This window comes from Pholis gunnellus, assembly GCF_910591455.1.
Source record: "Pholis gunnellus genome assembly, chromosome: 16".
NCBI lineage: Eukaryota > Metazoa > Chordata > Actinopteri > Perciformes > Pholidae > Pholis > Pholis gunnellus.
Genome location: NC_136543.1, coordinates 2,346,013 through 2,368,553, shown reverse-complemented (window position 1 = coordinate 2,368,553; position 22,541 = coordinate 2,346,013). Strand labels below are relative to the sequence as shown.

General features: G+C 41.8%; 1 protein-coding gene across 1 annotated transcript; it reads right to left on the bottom strand.

Moving 5' to 3' along the window:
• Positions 1–233: 233 nt before the first annotated feature.
• sdhaf3 (succinate dehydrogenase complex assembly factor 3) lies at positions 234–9,336 on the bottom strand. The gene is made up of 2 exons (XM_079175490.1): positions 8,985–9,336; positions 234–598 (listed from the first exon to the last, which is right to left on the bottom strand). The coding sequence occupies exons 1-2, from the start codon at positions 9,159–9,161 to the stop codon at positions 404–406; spliced, it is 372 nt and encodes a 123-aa protein (XP_079031616.1). The 5' UTR covers positions 9,162–9,336; the 3' UTR covers positions 234–403.
• Between the last annotated feature and the right edge of the window lie 13,205 nt (positions 9,337–22,541).

The window sequence follows — 22,541 nt, the reverse complement described above, 5'->3', positions numbered from 1 at the left end:
TTCCACATGGATAACGAGGGCTTCACCCCAACAACGGCACTGAGGCTGAAAGAAGCATCGCTTATGTGAGCTCTGGGTGCATTCGCGTCTCGGTGCCTTTCTTTCACGAGAAACAAACACATTTATATTCATGTAAAAAAAAAAATGACAAAGGAAACTAATTAGTGCCACCTTAATGCACCCGTGGAGGAGCTCGAGGCACTGCTTTTACAGACAAGCACAGGAAGACGGAGCATTACACAGCACTTTAATATAATCAAATACTCTTAAATGCCTCTACTCTTTGAGTACCACTTCTCATCTGAAGCATTCAGAGGTAATATATTAATGATCTGAATCCATCATAGAACCATCTGGTTTTTGTTTTGTTGCTGTCCCGGGGCCGTTTCTGTGGCCTGCTGCTTCACTTGTTGTCCTCCTGGATGTCAAACTGTCTGGTGGATTTGGTGGACTCCAGCATGAGTTCGTACAGTTGGCCTATCTGGTCTTCCTGGAAGCTGCCGAGTTTCCCCTCCGACAGGTTGGCTCCGAACTTGACCGAGCTGTTTCGTTCCCCCGCTGACTCCAGTACCTGAGTCTGCAGGGTGGCCTTGTAGTTCTGCGGAAGGGGGGAGAGGAATAGCAGCAGTGTTTAGCACCTGGTCTTCCGTGTTGGTCTAAATGGTAAGTGGGAGTTTTTAAACATACAAACATATTTCAACCGTAGCTCATATAATAAGTCTATAATAAACTGTGCAGACGAAATACTGAGACTTGGACCCTTAAGGACAAAAATGTCCCAATTGAAACCCCAATTATTATTTTTCTTTATCTTATGGCCATTGCAGTATAATATTATGCATTCTACTATATCAATCAATCAATCAAAATGTATTCGTATAGCACATTTTAGAATACAACAAAGGTTGCCCAAAGTGCTGCACATAGATAAGCAGTCATTCAATCGAAAAGACTGGATTAATAAAAGTAAGTGACGTTAAAATCAAGACAAACTGACACGAATCACACAAAAATGCAGAGTTAAGATCAAAGGTGATAGGCCAGGGAAAAGAAATAGGTTTTTAAATGGCTTTTAAACATTGGAGAGATGGATGACAACCTAACATGAAGGGGCAGGTTGTTCTAGAGCTTAGGAGCAGCAACAGAGAAGGACCGGTCGGCCCGGGTCGGCATTCTGTTCTAGGAACAAATAAAAGCTGTTGGTCGAGAGACCTTAGAGGGCGAGGTCTCTTCAAGAAGTACTTCCTTGAGCCTTCCACTTCACACTTGTTGTATTCATATTAGTTTGTTTCTGTACTCTTGCTCTGGGTTATGCTCTTAGATGCTTGTTTAAAAAAGGAGATGCACTCATGACTTCTGGTGACTAGTAGTTATCTTCAATACTTGTGTTGAATATACACTTATTGTAAGTCGCTAAATGACTGTAATGTCATGTAATTTATAGGGCTGCAGCAGGTCAGACAGATAGACTGGGGCGGTGCCATTTAGACACTTAAAAACAAATACAGTTTTAAAATGAATTCTGTACTCTACTGGTAGTCAATGATGGGGTTCATATATCAGGCTTTCAATCTAGTTGTACTATTTTCACCACATTAAGCCATTTTCTCCTAAATTTCTCCTAAATTTTGTCCTAAATGCTATTCTCCTGGTTTCCACTAGGGGCAATGGCGTTGATAATCATTGATATTTCCCAGACTGTGATTTTTATTTTTATAAAAAAAACAAACAGGCATTATGTAAACAAACATTCATGTATTTGGTAGCTATGATGAGAGCTGAAGTTGTTTAAAAGATTTAACTCGGTGAAAATGGAAATTATTAATAATTAAAAGTATTTTTACAGCAGTTTCAAAAGGGGTACATTTTTGGCCTCTAAGAACATCTTTTTAAAATGATGCACAAGGGTTTAAGGACAACTCTGTGATAGTTTTTTTAGGAAACAAAGCCCATGTGCCCCCAAAAATGTAGCTCTTCTCCCAACAGGTCTTATGTGTATGCAAAGCCTGGCTATCGTATTCCTCTGTGCCACACAAACGCTAGCTTATTTTGACTCAGTCCCATATACATCGTCCTGCTGCCTCAAGCAGTCATTCCCAAAGCCTGGGTCGGGACCCACAGGAGGGTCACTCTTCTCATGATTCATAGATGAGGCCTACTGAGAGTTGGGTTGCGATGGTTCGTCATTTCTAAAACAAGTGGGTCCCCAGACAAAAGGTTTCAGAAACCCTGTACTAGAGTACCAAATGTAGATTAATCCGCTGCTGGAAGTAGTCCCCAAAACTCTTATTTGTGTAAAGTTTATATTACTGAGCATTTGTTGAAACTGAACGATGGACCAATGGACTTGAGTGGGACAGGCCGGTTAGGGAAGTCTGAAGTGTTGACAGACTGACTATCACATTGTTGGTTTTGGTCTTTTTATGGCATTTGTTGACAAGAGAAGGAAAACTTCAGCCATACATGACACGTCATCACGTGAGTACTTTTAACATTTTCAACATATTGCGTCCTTTCCTTATGGAGCAGCTCTGTAGAGATGACAGCTCAGATAAATGGCACAACTCCATTAACCGGTGCGTTTTTGACATCAATTCCACTTTAGCTTGGGTTATGTTTCCATGCATTGATCATGAATTGATGAATAGCTCCTATTAACTTTGATTGCATGTTGTGATCATGATATGATGCAATGGTTTACGTGAGTGATTGTGTAGGTGAAACACCAGATTATTTTGGATACCAAGCATTTCTGAGGCAGTATATTCAAAATTCAAGCATATTCCTTATCTTGAAAACATAAACATTAAAATAACCAGAGCCAAAAGTATAAAAATGTGACCACAATTATTACTCGAAAAGTACAGGACCCCATAATGTCTGGCTTTACACTAAACCTCTAACTAAAGTGATCTCTCTAAGATCAGACAGATGTTCTTAGAATAAAAGCAAAGTGATGGTTGACTGACTGGTGTGGCTCAGTGACAGCGGTGGCAGAGCTCTGATAGTGACAGTGTCATAGATCCCCCAGCAAGAAATAACAGCACATTTCTAATTCTCCCCTAGTCCATCACAATTAGTCCTCCTTGAAAGGGAAAAAGATTCATGTTTATTAATATATAGTAAACTCAAGGTTATGTTCTCTAATTTACAGCGTTGACATCGCTTGTGGCCGATCTGTACACATAGATCTCCTCTCCTTCCGGTGTGAGCCTGTGTGCGACGAGCCAAAGCTGTCGGCGCTGCGTATGAATCATCCCGAGCAGGACCGCGGCCCGCCTCCATCTCTTTCACTTCTGAATAGCTGTCTGTCGTTTGAACAGAGAGCACACAGTGAATGTCTGATGTTTGCCCCTCCAGAGAGCAGCTTGGGCGTTCAGAACACATTCACTGCTGAGCGATAAGAAGCCGTTCATCTGAGAGGCTTCTTCCTGCACATAATGTAATTATGTTGAACATTTGCCAAAGAGGAAATATCCTCCCCGAGGCAGCTTAAAGGAACGCGCCAACAGTTTGACACACTCATGCTCGTACTTTATGACTGTATCATTCAAGGCCTTAACTGGGAAAGTCTAGCTGAGTAAATGAATGGATACATTAGCAGGGGTCTGGTAACATCATCACTTTGGTTTTATTAAAAGCAAATCTGATGAATCCTAAAAAGTCTTTTCTGGGAATGTCACCTGAGTCATGCAGTCGTCACACTCACAGTCATGTCAGGCCAGTGTTTGTTTTAAAGGGTCATTCTTTCCTTTGGTTTGAACTCATTTAAGTCTAAGAACCCTGTCAATCCCCACCTTCAGCACTCTGCACAGAGACATGAACAGTGCTATCCGTGGTCTCGACACAACAGGTAGGCGCTATCGTCACCCCACGTTTCGACCTACAATTTAGCTTTTTTTCTATTGATATGTAAAGCTTAAACAGAGGTTGCAGAAATACATCTCACCCACACTTCAGTCCCCTCGTTGCGCAGGGCCCGATGTGCTCATAATTGTTTAATCAGCAGCCTGATCAATACACTCACGTGCCGGCGCCAACGATTATGTTTAAATTGGGCCCGCTAATGGAAATCAATGTGAGGCTTGGTTTCCATCAAAAACATTCCTGGTGGCGGCTCCCCTCCAACAGTCAGCTAAGCACCAATGTTTCATGTTTACTTGTATCACTCAGCCGGTCCTAACATTGGTAGTCCGTCAGCACATCATTACCAAGCGTTAGCACGTATATGCTACGCTAGCAACCAAAGGTATACTAAATGTATACCATGCCCCAAGGAAAAGATGTACAAAGTTGCTGAACGGTGGAATTAGCGGGTCCGTCACTTGATGCCATGGGGCCCAAAAGTACTTTTTCCCATAGACTTCAATTTGAAAACAGACGCCTTTAACTCAGCAGATGACTCTTTTTGATGTGAATCACCATCAACAACACTTGAATAGTAATTATCTCAATCATTAGGTCCAACAAGTTGTAAAATAGCTGAATCCAGAGTTGAAACTAACTCTGGATTCAGCTATTAGTGCGACTAATAGTGGCGAAGTGTATAGCAGGGCCGTCCTTCAATCAGAAATTCGGCGGTTCAAGCTCAGGCTCCACTAGTTGCGTGTTGATGTGTCCTTGAGCAAGACACTTAACCCCAAAATTGCTCCTGTAGCTGTACCTACGGTGTAGAAATGTGATAGAATCTGAATTGTAAGTCACTTTGGATAAAAGCGTCTGCTTAATGACTGTAATGTAAAATTTGACTTCCCCCATTCATGAGAACGAGGCTGGACCAAGGGACTAAAAACAGTGTAAAAGAAAACCCAGAGTGGGAATATTTTTTTTTGTGAACTTCGGTATTTGGGGTGTTTTTGTGAAAGATAGGAATATTTTGGTTTTGTGTTGTTGTTCGGTTGGGTATCAATGTGTACGGTGTACATTAGATCGGTGTGCTATCCTTATTAGATTTGATAAAAGCATTAAAAAAAGGAAAACTACAAATGAAACAAAAACTGCCTGAGCAACCTAAAGAGACCTGGCAGGCACCCCTAACCAAAGAACACAAATGAAAAAAATAGAACACAGTAAGTCAAACTATCACAGCAGGTGTTTTTCTGCAATCATGTCAACATCTCTTCATTTCCTCTTTACAACACTCCCTCATTTTTTCCTTTGCTTCCTACAAACACATTTCTCTCCGTCTCTTTGGGGAACGCTTGTTTGGCCCAACGGAGCAGATTTATTACTAGCAGAGAACTCCCATGGGTGCCTCTGAAATAAATGGATTACACGCTGAATACTCAGTGCTTGTAATCTCATTTTGAGTCTTGCTCCGCGTCTGTTCCGACTCGTCTGTATTTTTCTGAGGAAGTCGAGATACAGAGGAGATTCACCTCCTTTTGACAGAATGGACGGAGAGGAGAACAGGACTAGGGAGACAGTCAGGGGAGAGTTTGTGTTATTCGGGCTCTGCTATACTCATTACATAACACAATGTGGTGTGTTCTCAACAGCTATCAAATACAGCAATTGGTGCAAATGGGAAAGGCATGTGGGAATTACATGTGTGTTGTTTACTAATACGGTGTGTGATCGGACCCCACGAAGAAAAGCCTTTGGTTTTTTTGAAGCTAATGGGCATCCTGCTAAATGAAATTATTTTATTTGCATCTAAATTAAACAAATCTAATGTCCTGGCCTCTGGACTTGACAATGACAGAAGAGTGAATGAGCTCTGGTGGTTATTAGCTGCTATTTAATGCGGTTAGAGATATCTAGCATGCTAAATCTGGATCTGTCAGGGAGCCACAGCCAAAGGGAGCGCAGGACACGGTTTGAGGGGAAAGTTGGCGGAAGGGTCGGCTGTGTTGTGTTTGGAACAAGGACCCACGATAGTGTTGTTGCACCTATGGGTGTTGGATGTTTGCATGAATACACACAACACATATCGCAGTGACTGATTTACATAGGGGAATAATAAAGACATGTGGAAACCTGAACGGTAATTCCACCGCACTGTGCCGTCGGAGTGTGAATGTGCATGTTAATAGGTAAATGTTGACATGTAGAGTACAGAAGCTTTGAGGGGTCGGAAGAGGGCGCTGTAAAAATACAAGTCCATTTGCCGTTTACGAATGACAAGTCAGCAAAGTGTGTAGTGTGATCTGAAGTCCAGCAGGGTGAACCTGGCTTAGCTTAAAGGCTTTGGCACAGTACCTCACATGTATATCTACAAATGAATATGAATGGAATGCAATTCTAAATCAAATGCGAAATGTAATCCGTCAGTTTGGAAATCATTTCCAAAATTTGTTTTCATCTTAACTATATATTTTTCAAATCTAAATGTATCTTCCTTTTTAAATTTTGTTTTTATCGAACAAGATATTCGGATTCAATCCATTTTTGCGTTTAGCCTTTCAAAAATGACTTTCACTGCGTTTTTTCTCCCGCGCGCTCCTTTAATGATGGGGCAGTCTAGCATGACACCGCCACAGACATTCAAAGACTCATCTGAGAACTTCAATGCAAGCTTTGGATTTTAAAAAATGAAATGGAATACAGCATCAGGAGAGAACCACAGCAGCTGTTGAACCCAACCGCTATTTCTGAAAAAGAAGGCGGTGGAAGGCGGTGGAAGGCGGGGGACGGACGGATGCGACGGGGTGGAAGTATTTTCTGTGTTTAAAACATTATTATTTATTTTCTTGATTCATCTATCGCTTGACTGCCAGTTCATTACGCTTACGTACAAACAGTGGTAGTGAAGTGAAGATGAAATCCAGAAGTCATCATTGGCTAGGGCGATGTCAGCATCATGTTCTGGTCTTTGTGTGTCCACATGGGGCCAACAGTGCAGCTCACGTGTTTTTCTCACCAAATTATCGTGGCCAATTATTCAATTACTCAATTACTCAAACTAAGTTTTGCCTAGAAATGTTTCTATTTGACATACAGCCAAAGAAGAGTGTAAATATGACAAAAGCCACTCGTCCCCTAATTGGAACCAATGCAAATGGCCTCTGGGTTTGAAAACAATGCATACTGCTATAGTGAGGCATAATGAAAGTGACTTCCTCCCCGGTGGCTTCACAGCTATGGCAATGACAAAAGGAGCTCTCAGGAATCCATCTGCAATCACCATCTACTTCATTAGATAAATTGGCAGCAGATGGGTGATTTACCATCCCCCAGCAGTGCGTAATTGTGCGAGAAAACATTAGCTCTCCCCCGTAGTGACATAAAAAAGGACCTGGCGCACTCTCATGATTATTTAGGGAACTAGAGGACGAATTGCAGATATACTGATCCCCCATCAGCACATGAATCAGGTATGAGGCTGGTATTCAGTCACTGTGCTCCAACTCCACTGAGGTTTCTCCCAGACTTTAGCATCAGATTAGGCCTGCATTAATTAATATACTAAAATAAAATCATATGCAGTGAAAATAATAAAATGAAAATGGATATTTTTGTGCTAAATTCCAAATGGTGCAATTACAATTTAGGGTCCGTCACATGATGTCATGGCACCCCAAAAAAGACTTTTTCCCATCGACTTAGAGACTTCTATAACTCTAGGGATTAGTTTTTGTGAGGTGAATCAACTTCCCAGTACTGACTAGCCCTGATTTAAATCATTAGGTCCTAAAAGTTGAATCCAGAATGATTTCCTTTCCTCCTTCATGGATGATTCGTGGATGAGGACGAGAACAACAACACACACTGCTGGACTAGACCACAGGTATACCGGTGAAGAAGATGCATATCTGCTGATACAAGATCATTTTTCACATGTTTGTTATACAACTTATTTTAATATATTAGTCAATTATGAAATGAGTATTGAATGTGAATACAATACTTCAATCAATCAAATCATGATATTCTAATGAGACTGAAAAATTCCAAATCAAAGGGCCTCGTACTAAGATTTGTTTTGTCAAGCTACCATTCCCAACAATAATGAACCTTCAAGCTCAACATTTCCCTGTTCCCATAATCGGATAGATTGGCCAACATGATCAGATGGTGTATGGAATACATTTTATATAATAATATATATATCATTTCATACCGGGGTGGGCTCTCAGTGTGAAAAACAGAGTTTAACTTTCCCTCAGACCTTCACTGACAGTCTTATGATTCCAAATGATAAAGTCCCCTGGGTCCAACAACAACACGTGCTCAACACTTACAATATTTACATTGTGACGGTGTGAGTTACAACTATGAGCCAACCATAAATATTCAGTCTACTATCACCTCCAACAGTCCCTCCATGTTCGCCCCCTGGTTCCTGACACTGCTCTGCCATCATGTGGTGACGGACTGACATCACTCGGCAATGCATCGGCCAGCAGAGACAACATGACTGAGGACAGGTCAAGTCAAAGAGGACCTTGGGTGCAGACGGGTCATGTCCGTAGTCATTTTACAGGGAAATCTGGTTTTTTGACATTCTACAACTGATGCCTCACGGTGGGTACTATAGGATGATTCAAGGTTTGCCAGACTCAATATGACCACTTTTAGGCTAAAAATAAGATTTCATTCATTATTTCTCCACCAGAACATTTCAGAACTATTCTCAACAGCTTTATTTTACAAGTCCATAATACCCTGTGAATTTAGATGACATTTCCTGGAAATAACTATGCAATCTGCAACGTCACCAAATACAGGTATACAGGGACAAACTGAATTCAGTTTGAGTTCTAGTAAGTTGGTTATTATTTTGGTTAATTCGGGATAAATCAACAAAGCAGCACTTTAATAGCTCAGTCCACATATCTTTATATATGATTATATATGAGTTCAGACCTAATGAAGCTGTACATTCTGTTGGAATAGGGAAGTTTAGATGAATTGTAAGACGGAGGACATGTTGTGAGTGAGGTCTATAAGGGTCCCCCAGCAGCAACCACGGAACCCTGTTTTAAACGGAGAGATGGGTGAATGGGGTTCGGTTGGTTCCGTATGAGATGCGATGGTTTTACCTCCCACTCTGTCATGAAGCCCTTCGTGTCTTCAGCTGCAGCACCTTTGTGTCTTCTGAACTCGTCTTTCACATACTGGTCCCCGAGGGCTCTTAAGTCTATCGGCAGGAACCGATGCAGGACCAGAATCCTCTTGTACAAAGACCGGACTTTGGAGACATGAACCGAGGCCGCCATAAGTAAAGTCGAGGGACGTTAACTAACGGTGTCTGTTCAAATAACACTTCTAATAGTAGGCCTATTCATGTGTTTCTTAAGAAGTGACTGAGCCAACGGAGTTAAAGGATAGAGACAGAAAACGACATTAACAAGGATAGTTATTTAACACACATGTCCTTGTTTATCCCGGAAATGAGGTTTGTTCTTCTGGTTCGCAGGCTGGCTAACGGGCACATTACCGACACCTGCTGGACTGGAGCAGTAGCCCCGCAACAAATACAAGACTGAGTAGTCCAATACTTTCTATGTTACACTCCCAATAATATTGTTTTCTTTACACTAATATGAATGCTTATTTATATAACACATATCAGCAAAGTCTAACCCTAACCCTGTCACAGGGACACATAAAAATAACAAAGGATAGGATACAATGCAGATATTCGCACATTTCCACATAAATATATATTTACAAACCCAGTGATTTGTAAAGCACTTGGCAAACATTTAATATACAAACAGTGGTTCCTAACCTTGGCTCCAGATCCTTGACCGGGTCAACATTTGTGCTCATATTATAAACAACTACATTATATCTGTTAACTTCTGTAAACACAACCGTATGATAAAATATGATCACATTATGTTTTAATCGATGAAGATCAAAGAGTTTCTTTGAGTTGTTTCTTTGAGGTTTGAACATAAAACCCAAATTGTATGTAATAGAATGATGGAGTGAATTTAAATCGAGCTCTGCAACTTGACTCCAATTTATTTGCAAAACGCTCTGAACATACTTTGTTAGAGCCTCTACAGTCTGAAACGTTAACAAAATCTGTCAGACAAATATTTCCCTCTGAGATGTAGTGTAGTATTGTAGATCTCATTTGTGCTCGTGGATTTTGACATTGATTTGCCTTCATGCTTTAAAGTCCCTCCTGCACGCTTTCTGCATTGCGTTGGGTAGAGCCTGAAGACGGTGTGTCCTGGTTAATGCTTGCAGCTAGAGAGGTATCACAAGAGAGCACTGGGTTCAGCCCAAACTAACTGGTGTTTGCGCACACTGTACGCGGTCCCTTAGATTGTCTGGTAACTGGAAAGAAGCAGAGCCTCCTAAAAACTTGATTGAGTACATTAACAGTTTTCGACACAGGCTTTACACAGCTGGAGAACTAGCTCGGGAGAATCTGTCCTCAGCTCAGGTCAAGATGAAACATAGCTGTGAATGAATCCCATCCCTGGACTGATGAAGTAAAGTCTTTCTGTTCACATTCTGACAGGTGTCTCAGAAGTATTTCCATTCGCTGACTGACTGTGATGCTGAACTCCATCGACCAGAGAGAGCTCTTCTTCCTCCCACTAGTCTGAACTCAAGGTAATGTTGATCAGGCTGATGTATAGCAGTATGATGGATTGGTGTCTCCGTGTCAAGCAATATATGTATATGCTTTTTGAATCTATGAAATGATCATGCCTGCAGAAGTCATTAAGTGAAAGAAGGAATTTTATTTATCTGAGTAATTGGACATATTTTGAATAATATCTTAAGTGGAAATTCTTAATGAAAGGAACGACCTCAAATGTTACAAAGTCTAGTTATATGTTCTGAATTTAAATACTTATTTTTCTATTTAGTTTTTAATGTAGATTTGGTGATGCATGGTGTTTTAATACAACACGTGTTCTTTGTGGTTTTCTCTCGACTCTGTTGGACTTCACGCGTCCAGATCTACCAGGAGCTGATCGGGGCCACCAGGTCAATTCCTTTTACGACCAGAGCCGTGTTCCAGAGATGCTTATTCCTCCTCCACATTCACCACCAACTCCTGCTCCTCCTCCAAACTGAGAACGCCCCTCCCTATCTCTGTTCCCCACCGACAGCTTCTCCCCAAGCAAGTTAATGGAGATCTGAAAGCAGAGACCAACCAAGCTCCCTAAATAATTTGCTCTGTTGCTGTGTACCTGTAAGACTTTGCACTGATTATTCATTCCATTCCATCATTGTGTGCAGTCATCAGATCAGTCTTGTTTGTGTCCACATGAATCCATGAAACAGATGCATTATTATTAAAGTTGAGTTTGTGTAACTTTGAATTATAATTTCTCCTCAAAGTTTTTTCTTTAAATCATATTTTTTATTTTAGTTTGCCAGCAGACACCTTTGCTTACTTTTAATCTTTCTATAAGTCACCCTTTGTGGAGGGTTAATATGAACTATATGGTAGCTTCTTGTGTTTCTCTCATTATAAAAAAGTCATCATGTCTGATGTTAGAAATGTTAAGTCACTAGTAGAGGGTCTTGAGTTTCTCAATTTCTTATATGCCATCAGCAAAAATTGTCAGTCAACTGCAATTATAAATGTAAACACATAATTCATATTAATATTGTTTTGCCCCTGTCTTTCTTTGACGTGAAAACAAACTGGGGAGCTTTCATGGTGACATCTATTAGTGATATCTTTTTTCCCTTTTCACCTCTATTGTCTTCAAATGTATTGAATTTCACGAACATATCTCCAAAGGTTGTTTTTTCAACAAAAAAGAATCTCAGAACGTGAGTCAGAAATCTGAAGGTTTTGACAGAGGGGGGGTTTGTTCATATATCATCCATAGCCTAATTTATAGAACATTCTACTCCTACAAACAGAGCCAACATTGTTTTTTTTTATGACTGTTGGTGGTATTTTCTGATATAAAAAGTGATACAAGTTTAAATCTCAAATACCCTTTGTAAAAAAAGACCTTGACTCTAATATGTCAACAAAATGAAACAATAATTTTGAGCCTGGCTTCAACCAGAATTCAGATACCTGTTCTGGAAATTTAGCACATATTTAATAAGATAATGCCTCATTTCTATTAGCTCTTCTTTTCCACCTCATTCACCTATAGTGTTGCCCCTTAAAGAAAAAGTAAGTGACTCATGAATGCTTATTAAGGATGACTCATCAAAAAGTGGTACCCAAAATGCTGGACAAAATTCACCATATAAAATGACAGAAACTCTGTTTGGGCAGAATCATTATTTACCAAAGAATCCCGTTTGATTTTAGACCTCATGTTTCAGGAGTTTACATAGAAAATATAAAGTACTTTATAAATGGCCACATGGTGGTGCTATCTCATAGAAAATGTGTTCCCATCATGACCTCACTTTTCACCAAATGTCATCAAAGTCTGTTGTTTTTTAGATATCCTGGAAACAAACAAACAAACGGAACCAAATGGCCTCATCTACTTCATGTGCTCGTCTTTAAAATACACATTTGTGAGTTTGTTTACTATTGTCTTTATACAAGTCGTGTCTTTTTCAAATCTTATTTGCATGTGATACAAAGCGTCTGACTGTGTAACTTTGTGACACCTGCTAAATCAGACCTAACAGGCTGAGGATGTGTTGGGGATTCCACCTCGGGCAAGAGCCCACTGTAGAATCTGACTCCAACAGACTACACCTCCAGAAGGATCGTTTGAATTGGAATTACTTTGATGAACAACAGATGACAGACGATCTATAAGTATTAGCAATGTAATAAGTCAAGCATCAGAACATATAATGCATAGATCTATGGTTTCACAGAACACCAGAATTGATTAAGTATCCCTGGCAACAGACACAAAGTCAGGGCTCGGTATACGTATCCCTCCTCTCAGTGCCCTGTTCTAACATTTCCCTGTTTCTTTATCCTTTCCGATGAGGATCTGACCTCGTCCTGCACAGGGATGTATCATCGTCGCACGCACACACACGCCAGGGTAGAGGCCCCTGTGTGTGTGTGTGGGAGTCTTCCTGCTGTGGGAGTTCTGCCTGCTGAGGGAATTCTCAAGGTGTCGGTCCTGCACCCATTTGTTGCTACACAATATCCAACGGACTTATCCGTTTCATAACACAACTAGTTAGAAGTTTTAAGCTAAACCACCTGTGAGTCAGAGCTTCTTCTTTGTACGGGGAGCGCAAAAGTGACTCTCCCGGAGCGCTTGAAACCTTTGCTCAATGACCACGCAACACGATTGCAATTGAGCACATACATAATTCTTATAAGTTCAATGCCTCTATATATTGTTAGCATATTTCTACAATCCCTCTTTTCACACTGTTTAACAGTGTGCATTCTAAATTGCTATATCAGTAGGTCATCTGCAATGTAAGCGTGTAAACAGAGCAAAGGAGCACATAGTACAATTATTTTTGACACATGTGGAAATGTTTAAACAGTTAGCACATTTGTATTTATTCATCAGTTGGGGCAGCAACATCTTGATAATCTAGCGCCGTGGTCCCCAAACTACGGCCCGCGGGCCGGATGCGGCCCGCCTCCACATTTGGTCCGGCCCCCTGAACAATACCAGAGACGCATTATGATTTTTTTTTCAGTCTGCACAATTAATCGAATTTTAATTGCGATCACGATTTTGGCTGCCACGAGTAAATGAGCATGATCGTCTGCGATATTGACGTTTAAAATACGTGCTCTGCTACATATCAAATCAAACGCTTCCTGAATCAGCCAACCACCAGGGGGCGAACGAGATGAGAGCTGTCATGCGCGCACCCTGTAGAAGTAGAAGAGTAGAAGAAGTAGAAGAGCAGAGACGGGAGCTTGAAGGACGAGTACTTGTGCTTAATTTATTTACACGCCGGCATGTCATGTCTGTCACTACATGGTCGCGCGTTTTCAAGTCCCCTGCTCTCTGTATCGCGCACGGCGGTGTTCCGCCCCGATCCGCTCGCACAATGCAACAGTCGCTCACCTGCGAGTAGCACCTGTGAGGGATTTAAGTTTTAGAGCATTCCTAGTGCTGGATATTATATGTTACAGTGGGTTTACTTGTAAGAGTTTAGACCAAGAAGTCATTTCATCATCAGAGGTAATTTCATACTGTAAGAGGAAGGTGTGAGGACTGTACTGGAAGCGGGGGTTTGGCGAATCAAACAAAGGAACTGGCCCCAAGAATGTAAGGAGGTGTCTGCCAGCGGGGGTTGGAACGAAGCTGTCTAGCCTAGGGGTGAAGAACAGAACAATGGGTCATCGGCCCAGGAGGGGCTTATTGGAATCCGGCCAATCACTGAGCTGATCGATTGGCTGAGAAATGTGTAACATGATACTTTTGAGAGACTCAGCAGGGACAAAGGATCTTCGAATTGCAGAAGATCCTCAGACCTCCTCCGCATCATGGGACAGACACACCATTCTGTCCTGTGGTGTGGACGGGGCCTCATATTTCATGGAATATTATGTTTGTTTTACTGTCGATAGTGTAATTCAGTTTGCATTTGTTTTGGCTTCTGATAAGAATATTAAATACTTTTGATTTAAACCTGAACCATTTGATTCTGGCCCTGCTTGCTGATGGAACAAAGAGAGCAAGGGGGGGGCTGCTTCTTCTCCTCTGTGCTCTTCTTCTCCTCTGTTTGAGAAACTTCAGCCTCAACAATTTGGTGACCCCGACGTGATAGTTAAGACTCTGAGAAGGCTGAGGAGGCGTGGATCGGTGGACACTTTCGAAGTGCGCACGACCTAAAGGTCAGCAGAGCCGTTTTAATAGAAATCTGCATAGGTAGACTAGGAAACTTAGGCGAAAGTGTCCCACGATTGATGTCTTCTGAATGCTGGACATGAGGAGGAACACAAGCCGGTAAGGTGAATTTATTTGAAATTTGTGGTGACTGGAATACTGTATGAAGCACAGTTGCAAGCTGAATACAAGTATTTGTGTGTGATATTTGACTGCGCAGTGGTTTGTTTGTTGTCTTATTTAGTTTATTTTAAAACCAACCGGGTTTGGTACCTTCAAGAAGGGCTGCGTTCACGGCGCGTTAAACAGTGTTTTGATTTTCTTTCAAATCCGACCGGGTCGGTTTGTTCCGGGAACAAAGTGTTGGGTGACTCGAGTGGACCAGTAGCGGTGGCGGCCGTTATATTGTGATACCGTCCTCAGCTCGGAGAAACAACACTCTAAAAGTTGTTGAGAGGGGATAATTTTTCTTTAAAACCAACCGGGTTTGGTGCGTTCAAGGGGGACGTTGCGTTAAAAAAGTGTTTTGCAATATGTATTTTGTGATAAATGTTGTCGCATTGTTGGAAGTTGTGTTGTAAGAAAGGGAAACGTAAGGTGTGAATGAATTGTTTGAAGCCGGGAGCTAAAGGCCTGCTCCTGTGTTTACCTTGAGATAATAGATGAGAGGAGATTATTAAGAAAATATCCGGTACGGTGGTGGAAGGCCACGTCCTGGACTAGTTTAATAAAATAAAATAGGAATTATCTGCCGTGATAAACCTTAAAACACATTTGATTTGGTACCATTAAAGAAATGTGAAGTAGTAATATGACATGTCAATACAATATATTTGGAATAATTGGTGTAAGTTTGAAGACGTCGGATAAATGTTGTGTGAGGAGAGACAATGGTCTGTGAGCAGTGTGAAAAAGTGGGGTCTGTTTGATTAAAGAGGAAACACTGTTTGGAATGTGAGGAATGTGGTACCACAGTGATGAATGACTGCAGAGAAAAGACAAACTTCTTTCCTCAATCTTGTTTTGGGTATTACACTTTTAAACATCCGGTGAGATACTGAAATTTGGAAAATTGACTCTGATAAAAAATGGGTTTTGTTTATTTTTGGTTTTGTTTTATTTTGTTTGTTTGTTTTTTTGAGTCAAATTGGGATTTAAAAGTGCACTGAATTGGGATATAGAATATTTTTGGTAATATTCATAATAATGTTTTGATAATCAGACTGACAAATAATTGGGAGGGAAGCAAATTGGGGTTCCTTGAAAAGGCAGTTTTTGCCTAAGGAAAATTGTGATCAACTTTGAGTGTGCTTGGAGCAGAGAAAAAGGTAAAGCAGATAGAAGTAAATTGATGTCCAAGAGGGAAAGAAAGAATTGTAAACCGTTTAAAGCAGAGGGAGAGAGAGACGAATGCAGTGGTGAGACACACACAGAGAGAGACACCATGCTCGCAGCAGCAGAAAGGGGGGTCTCACACACACACACAGATAATCTAAGAATTGGATTGTCATTTTTAAATTTGATCTCAACATTGTAGCCAACTACAGATTAGTGAAGATGTATTCAAACATTTACTGCTGAACTTTGGGTAGTTTTTGTTTTGTTTGTTTTTAGTCGAGGTACATGGTCGAGTGAATCCTGATCTGGGATTCCACTTCGCTGCCGTATGCTCCTCACCCACAAACAACATGAACGACACCACTCAACATGCCGAGGATGAAGAAGATGAACGAGACTCATTCAAGATCTACAGTGTCAGCCCTGACCGAAGACTTTCCGCCATCCATGAGCCTGGAAAACATCACATAGGAGAATTGTGTGACATGGACAGAGAAGTTTCATCAGCACAGATGCAAGGATGCTCAGCTGATAAGGTATCAGGCCATGAGAGGAAGCTGAAAGGGGGGGCAGAGACTTTGACGCACACCAACTGAAGACTTTGGGTGCCATAAAAGTGGCAGCTTGAACATCAAAGAAGAGGCTGCTCATCCTCCATGAACAAGGAGTGGGTGAAGGGATCGACAATCAGCAATCAGACTGGGGAGGGGTGCAGCAGGCAAGCGGAGTGGACCCCTAGTGATGGTGATGCACACAATACAACAAAGAGGGTGAGTTAACTTTAGATTCTTTAGATGACAAACTCGTACATTTAATACACACATTAGAAACTAGACAAACAACACTCACACCCACATCAGATGTATTCAAATGAAATTGAAGGATTCGGAAAGTTAAGACAAGTCACGTTAACTATTAAGGTATAGATGTTTGGAATGTCACATGCAGGCTGATTCACTTCACTGCACAGCACATATGTTATGTGAACTAGATGAAGGTTAGAGGAAGTATGACTTAGAGAAGTGGAAAGGTTATGTTATAATGGTTATAATGAGTTTATTGGATGAAAAGTACCGCTGTTGTCTCTGTTTCTCTGTCTCCCACACAATCTGAGTTGTAAGAGGGGGAGATTCAACAAGTGTTCTTTTACGAGGCCGAGGAATGCTGTGAACACTGACTTCAGATGCACAAAGGATCTTGATAAACAACAGTAATAAAGATGGAGAGATGCATAACAGTTTTGTTTCTCTGAACAGGAATTTCTGCAGCTGATGCCTGTAGAATTGTGCCTTAAGTGTGCCTGCAAAAATATTCCATACTTGTGGTATTCAATTATTATAAATTGTGAATGAATAAGCCTAGACAATTGCCACATGATCGCTTCCATTGTTGCGCTAAATTAGTTTACAGCAGAGATAGCGTGGCAAAGGGGGGTATGTAATGTCATTTTGGAATTTTGTCTGTCATTTTGGAATTTTGTCTGTCATTTTTGATTTTGTTGTTAACGATAGATCCACATTTTGTATTTAGTAACGTCATAAAAAATCGCAACCTTTGAATTAAATTAGAGCTAAAATCCAAGTCTTTTAACTCAGTCATAGGACTTTAGGAATATAGAAGATAGGACATGGAAGGAGATTGAATCTTATACTTTTATTTTGGTAACTGTACAGTGCAGGTTATAATTTTGATGTATCACTAAATTGACACGGGTGAAAAGCAAATTCACCAACGTTGGACGACGATGAAACACCCAAAACTATGTGGCCTTAGAGGCACAATGTGTTGTCTACTGTTTTTTACCATATCAATTGTAACACCTATTCTGCTTACACATCATGACACCTATGTGTAAAGAATGATCCTTTTCCCTACACAGCTTGTACTTATTTTAGAAATGCTACACGAGAACTGTTAGAAATGCTTTTGAATGTATTAGCCTCAAGAATTGTTAATGTAGATGTTCAAGTGGATTCCTGCAGAGATTGATCGACAATTAGTGAAACAGATATACAGGGCAACCAGTTATGAGTAGATGATGCATTGATGGATACAACTGTTTAATATTCTCACTGTGAACAGTGAGAAAGGGGGGAATTGTGAGGGATTTAAGTTTTAGAGCATTCCTAGTGCTGGATATTATATGTTACAGTGGGTTTACTTGTAAGAGTTTAGACCAAGAAGTCATTTCATCATCAGAGGTAATTTCATACTGTAAGAGGAAGGTGTGAGGACTGTACTGGAAGCGGGGGTTTGGCGAATCAAACAAAGGAACTGGCCCCAAGAATGTAAGGAGGTGTCTGCCAGCGGGGGTTGGAACGAAGCTGTCTGGCCTAGGTGTGAAGAACAGAACAATGGGTCATCGGCCCAGGAGGGGCTTATTGGAATCCGGCCAATCACTGAGCTGATCGATTGGCTGAGAAATGTGTAACATGATACTTTTGAGAGACTCAGCAGGGACAAAGGATCTTCGAATTGCAGAAGATCCTCAGACCTCCTCCGCATCATGGGACAGACACACCATTCTGTCCTGTGGTGTGGACGGGGCCTCATATTTCATGGAATATTATGTTTGTTTTACTGTCGATAGTGTAATTCAGTTTGCATTTGTTTTGGCTTCTGATAAGAATATTAAATACTTTTGATTTTAACCTGAACCATTTGATTCTGGCCCTGCTTGCTGATGGAACAAAGAGAGCAAGGGGGGGGGCTGCTTCTTCTCCTCTGTGCTCTTCTTCTCCTCTGTTTGAGAAACTTCAGCCTCAACAACCCCCCCCCCATAATCGTGCGGCGGCCCTAGGTCAAACGATATGTTCAGTGATGTGGCCCTCACAGGAAAAAGTTTGGGGACCCCTGATCTAGCGGCTGGAGGGTATAGCACTCCCCTTCTTCAGCGTCCACATAGTCTTCGTCAGAGTGTAAGTTTGTTGTACATTTGTTGGCCCTGTGTGAGAAGCATTTGTCTGGGAACTGATTCCTCTTTTGTTAGTGCAGTGGTGATGCACCTTTCTGCAAGTGTACGCATACAGGGAACACAGCAACAACCACACCAAGCCAATACTGCTATTACAGAGACCAATGAGATAAACGCGGAGAGAAGAAGTGTTTTCCATGTACCTAGTAGGTTGTCTAACCAGTTAGTCCACTCATGCTGGCCTCCGTTCTATTCGCGCATCTCCTGGGCTAATGTCCTGAGCGCCTTTGTTACGGAGCCATCTGGTGCAGTATTGTTTGGGATGAAGGTGCAGCACTGATCACCAAACATAGCGCACACACCTCCTCTTTCTGCCAAAATCATGTCTAGAGCCATACGATTCTGATATGTCATCAGAGCGTCGGCTTCTACCTGCTGTGCTAAGCCTTGGACGCTGTCCAAGGCTTAGCACAGCACAAGGCTTAGCCTTGGACAGCGTCCAAGGCTTAGCTCAGCACAAGGCTTAGCCTTGGACGCTGTCCAAGGCTTAGCACAGCAGGTAGAAGCAGCGTCCAAGGCTTAGCACAGCAGCCTACGCCCAGCAACACCCAGCAATTAACCATGCTGGGTGTTGAAATGGAGCAGATTGATTCGGTTTACATTTTTATTCACAGTTATCCATGGAAAAAGAGATTCAAAGTAGTGCTGGGCGGTATGACCAAAAATGTATATAGGTATTTTGCATAACTCTGGCGATGCCACTGTGTTATTTTCGAACTCATACACCTCACCATAAGTTCAAATGTGCGTAAAAGAAACACTTTTATCTCAATGTTTTCACAGCACTGGTTTGGGAATGCAGTCTTTCTAGCAATTTAAGTTGTTTAAATTGACCACAGATATTTGATTCTCACATATAGATTCTCATGAGATTTGCTCTATGATATCTTTTCTTGTCTCTCCTCCCTGTGTCACGGTGTGGGTACATCTCACTGGAGTAAGGAAACGTATCAGAATACCCTTATTTGATTGGCTAAACTGCATCACGTGACGTGATTTACAACACATTGGTCTGTGTTTTTCCTGCGCTGCTGAACAAGTGCCGTAAATGCTGGAAAGGAGCGTGAATAACTCCGCTGCTTTAAGGCAAAGGCCCGCGACCCACTGAAAACGGGTCCACGACTACCCACCAGTTGAGAATCTGTTCTACAGGATCGTGACGAGCGGTGAACAGCTGTTTGTGTGGCGTGTCTTCCGTCTCTTTCGGTTTCCTTCACCTACATTCCCCTGGGTCCTAAGCCCCTCCAAGTACAGCTTCTTATCACCCTCTACGTACCAACGTACATTTATAACAAATACCACACATATTACACGTAATCAGCGTTGCATATGTGTCAAACTCTATCGGTGCATCTCCAGTCTGTCTATGTTTATCCTGCATCGCTGTTCTGTAATGTAACGTTACTGGAGGACGGAGCCTCTCCCAGCTGTTAGCAGACTGTTGTGCTAGCAGGCGAGTGAGCTGTACCCAGCATGCAGTTCGGCGGTGAAATTTTATAAATGTACAATTATTAGTGTTACAAATTGTTTATGTGTCACACACTGTTGTGTTGTGGTGTTTTGCTCTGTTAAAGAGCGTTAGTTGTGGGTTGTTAATTGTTATAAAGTTATAAAGTTATGACCATGACTAGGGGTTCATCTCAATACAAATAAGATAATTAGCTCCACCGCAAATGTTTTTCGGTAGCGGTCATCGTCTTTAGCCGCCTGTTGAAGATTGTCAGCAGTGTTCTGGCTATGCACGGTATGTGAATTCATATCGTTTCGTACCGGTTGAAACGGTATACCGCCCAGCACTATTTCAAAGCCTGATGAAATTTCATCCACTAATTTAAACTCATTTGGTATGTTCCTTGCTTGGCCTATGACATCGATGTAGCCCTATATTCTTTGTAAACATTTAAGTCAAATACTTCTCTTTTTGATCTGTGCCATGATTCTGCATGTGTTGATGCTTTGGTCAAGTCGGTCGTTGAAATATCGAGTACAGTAGATGGTAATATCAGTCCTACAACAGTGCAAACCCCTGTCCAATCTGGCGGTAAAGTCGAGTACAAAATCTTTTCCCCACACCACCACCAGAGGTCGGCAACAGGCCAGAACAGTTGTGTCATGTTAGTCCAGTTTGAAACGTCAATGGTCATGTTACAGCTTGAAATTTGTCCTTTTTGATTTTTTGAGGCCGAGGCAGTCCTGTTTAGACATACATAGTTGTCTTTTAACCGTAGAACAAATGTGGGCGCCGTTGAATTTGCAGTCACCGGAAGGGCTTCCCTGAACACAGAGCAACCAGGGGGGGGCGGTTTTGTTCATGTGTAGGCCCAGTATGCACTGAAAACCTGTTGGGTCTGTTTGAGGATACAGTTGTCCCGGCACTGTATACATATAGGGCTGAGCTGAGGAACACATTACACAATCTGATCTGTTTTGTGTCTTTACTGTGTATCTGAGCCAAGACAACCACCAATTAGAATTGCTGAACCCTGTTTCCAGAGCCAATTGTTGTTTCTGAGTTAGTTTAGGCAGCTTTTTAGCTGGTGAGTCCCTGCCAGGTGTCGCCATGGTCGCTGGTGAGATTGTAAAGGTTAGTTGGCCCATTGGGTCTTTTCCTGGTTCGCGAGCCCCTAAGACATACTTGCCAGAATCGGCTACTTGGGGTTTTTTAATGTAAAGATAAGTGGATTGCAGTTTTTTTGTTCGTTTTTACAATTGGACGGGGGTTTGGTTTTTATTATTGTCAGCCGTTTTTTTAAGGGGGTTACTTCCACTGCACACCTTGTTTGGACAGTACCCCCAATCCTTTGCGTCTGTAGTGGTGATTACATAATGCCAGGACCCACACCAGTTCTCGTGATTATATTGCGCTGTCCGAACGGCGGATGTTTGGAATGTTACACATAGGTACTTAGTAGCCCGGCTGATGGGACTTACACGGTACTATTGCACACAGGTCAATTTGTAGACTGGCATCTTGGCCCTCAGTCCACTTTAAGTCAGGCAATTGTGGTTTTGCAGATCTTTTAGATCGTTTGTGGGTCGGTGTAGTTGAGGCAAAGTTAGGGGCGGTGGGTAAGTCAGCAGGCGTGGTTTCAGAGTTTGCCTCAGGCAACACCGTTGTATTCACTGTAACAATGTCCTGCCTCTTTAAAGATCTGTTATGGCCCTCGTAGATGATGATAGGAACGACTATACAGAGGGCCAGGAACCCAAAGACACATGTTGATTCTCTTAACCCACATCCCCATTTATGCCTTGTGCTGTTTCCAGGGTGCCTTGGTGGTTCCGCCTTCACCGTGACGTCGGCAATTTTCAACAGACGTACACCAAATTAAAATAGAAAACCCAACCAGTAGTAGGAGTAATGTGAGTCCCGCTATTAAAGCTGTTTTTGCTTTTGATGATAAGGGCTGGTTGGTTTTTACTGAATTGTTTGGGCCCGATATGTCTTGTGAATAAGTGCCTCGTAATTGTTTGGTCATTTTATTTTTTGGTCACTGCTGCATCAGTCGCCCTGATGCAGCAGAGCAAAGTGGTCGGCCGGGGGTGTAGGGCTTGACCATGGCCTGGAG

Bases quoted from the DNA above. Each gene is read 5' to 3' on its own strand.
- sdhaf3 (XM_079175490.1), bottom strand. From the start codon at position 9,161: ATGGCGGCCTCGGTTCATGTCTCCAAAGTCCGGTCTTTGTACAAGAGG. The intron at 599-8,984 runs GTAAAACCATCG...CCCCTTCCGCAG, and splicing joins GCTTCATGACAGAGTGGGAG to AACTACAAGGCCACCCTGCA.